Source organism: Penaeus vannamei, chromosome 3 (assembly GCF_042767895.1).
Source record: "Penaeus vannamei isolate JL-2024 chromosome 3, ASM4276789v1, whole genome shotgun sequence".
In the NCBI taxonomy this organism is placed as follows: Eukaryota; Metazoa; Arthropoda; class Malacostraca; order Decapoda; family Penaeidae; genus Penaeus; species Penaeus vannamei.
The window spans coordinates 25,634,129-25,636,628 of NC_091551.1; the positions used below are offsets into that span (position 1 = coordinate 25,634,129).

Consider the following 2,500-nt stretch of genomic DNA (forward strand, 5'->3'; position numbering starts at 1 on the left):
CTGAATTTTACTGCATTTATATATTTCCTGCTTTTGGTTAAAACCAATTCAATAACTGAGAGTCTATCTCACATCTTTCCTTAAACAAAATACTATAAGAAGGTTCCCCGATTCATAAATATCTATCAGCATACTTGGCAGATGAGGTAACTACAGGCTATAAGCCAATTCATAGTAGGAAATAATACCTAGCCTATAAGAAGTACTAAATGGGGAGACTACAGGATACATAATGGTGCTATATTTTAAGCTTCCCTTGTTCTAACCTGCTTTTTTTTTAACATGTCCCTTAAAGAAAAGAAAAAAAATGTTTAAAAACAAATCCCAACTAATTCCAATTCAATAAAACTAGAAAAAAGAAGTCCCTCTTGAGCAGTTAGTAAACTGACAAAGAAGTTCTTATGTGCAATACAAGGAATGGATATTTTGTTTTGTTATTCTGGTTTCTACCAAAACATATTTTTGATGGTTAATATTTTGATATTATTGAAAACAAAAATAAGATCTAAAAAAAAAAAAAATAAAAAAAAAAAAAAATAAATAAATAAATAAATAATAATAATAATAATAAAAGAATTGGTTAAAAATTCATCTAAATGAGGGTTCCATACCTTTGTTGTGTGCTCTAAAGACTGGGGAAAGCTAAGCAGTTCAGCTGCAGCTGGGGTGCAGGCATACAGCAGAGCCAGGTAGGTGGGCGTGCGACCATCATCATCTTCGGCACTCACACTGGCACCGCATCTCACAAGCACCGGCACTGACCTGGCACACCGCACACCATTACTAAGGGTACTACATTTTACTTTTATAACAGTGTAACATCAAAAAGGGCCCACACAAACTATTTCTAATTTTCTTTCCAGAACAACAGATATTAGTATCATGTGATACAACAGTAAAACCCAGCACTATACAATCAATTAATATCAGGTTTATGCACATCACTGAAAAACAACTGACAACATCTCAAAAGAAATACAATCAATTTGGCACAAAATCAGATTTCTTGTACAGGTATACCCAAATTATTGCTATGAAAATGCTCCTAAATGTCAAAGTTTATCCAAAAAGTGTCAAAATCAGTTCATATAATTATCAAACAAAAATGAGAGGCAGTCTCAGTCCTCATATCCCTTCAACAGAGATCAGTAAATATACACCGACACTGATACAAGAGTATGAAAAATTACAAAGGCATGAAATATAACCAAAATAATAATGGTAATGATCCTGCTGGAAGGGTAGACCATGTGGGGTTAGTTTTTTTAAATTAATTTACAATGGAAATTCCTTGTACCAGCTTAACCCCCTCAATTACCACAGTCTAGGCAAGTAAACATCACACAACTTAGAGTAAGCATGGATACTTGCTCCTGATATCATCCAGCATGAGTGGGTTAAGTATCCTTGGCACTCACTAACTTCAAGATAAAATGATGGAAGAAGTGTTAGTTATTGCACATATTTGTAAACTACCTGGAGTTATAATATGGGGTATCTTCAATGAAAACAGGGCTATCATCATCTTGATACAGCAAATCAAATGACAAATATGAACCTTGGAAAATGGCAAAGCAGCAAAAAATGTCCCTTCAGAAAAAGAGCTAATAACAATGCAGAGTGTAGGCAAGGAGTCTTGATACTGCATGTGAGTATTCATGTGGACTGAGCCTGCAAGCCACACACCTTGGAGAGTTGCCACACAAACAAAGGATGCCTAATGCCTAGATTTGGGTTCACCTCCCAGCCATGAGGCACCCAAATCTAACATCTTAATACGCATAATATAATACACGTGACATTACTCATTATATTGTTGTACAGAGCACGAAACAAAATATGAAAGGCATGGACAAACATCATATGAAGCAATTTTATCTTTTTTTTTTTTTTTTTTTTTACCAAAGCCAATAATAGTCTCAATCACCTCCTTTCAGAAATGACAAAATGATGTGTCTTCCTTAAACAAGAAAAACATCTAATTTTAGCAAGGGATAGCTAGTCTAGTCAGCCAGTTACAAGAAATACTAACAGCTGCAACAATGAGGAAAATACTATGGATATGACCAGTACAGGAAAACTGTGCACATTATCAAGGTAGGTTATATTTAAAAATAATACTGTCAAAACTTTTAGACAAGTTTAGTACAATTTTTGAATAACATGTCATAGTCCAGTAAAAAGAAACTGAAAGTTGCATGAAAGAATTCTACATTGAGAATAGCTGACAAGAATGGGGTCAAATGTGCTATCTGAAAGAAATACTTAACCAAGTGTTGCTATAAATGTTGTTCAGTTGCATACATGCAAAAATTTCCTTACTAACCTATCTTTTTTTTCAGAGAAAGGAAAAAAAAAGAAAGAAAAAAGAAAAAAGGTAAGAAATAAAGAAAAAAAGTGAATGATGACAATGGAACAGGTCTCATTCAGTTCATAAAGAGTGGTTTTTATACATCTGTTCCATTTCTTCTCTTACTTTGATCCTGCATTCACCATTTCC

The 2,500-nt window shown here is 33.8% G+C and overlaps 1 protein-coding gene and 1 long non-coding RNA gene across 2 annotated transcripts in view; one reads left to right on the plus strand and one right to left on the minus strand.

The window, feature by feature from the left end:
- The window catches only part of LOC138867415 (uncharacterized), a 2,433-nt gene extending 336 nt beyond the window's left edge, over positions 1-2,097 (plus strand). Inside the window, exon 2 of the long non-coding RNA XR_011399793.1 lies at positions 1,938-2,097. This is a non-coding gene — a long non-coding RNA (uncharacterized lncRNA). The remainder of the gene's footprint in view (positions 1-1,937) is intronic.
- Naus (cortactin binding protein N-terminal like nausicaa) overlaps positions 1-2,500 on the minus strand; it is a gene marked incomplete in the record, with an annotated part of 125,930 nt that overhangs the window by 13,914 nt on the left and 109,516 nt on the right. The window contains 1 exon segment of the mRNA XM_070143020.1: positions 612-762. Coding sequence (XP_069999121.1) covers positions 612-762 — 151 coding nt within the window.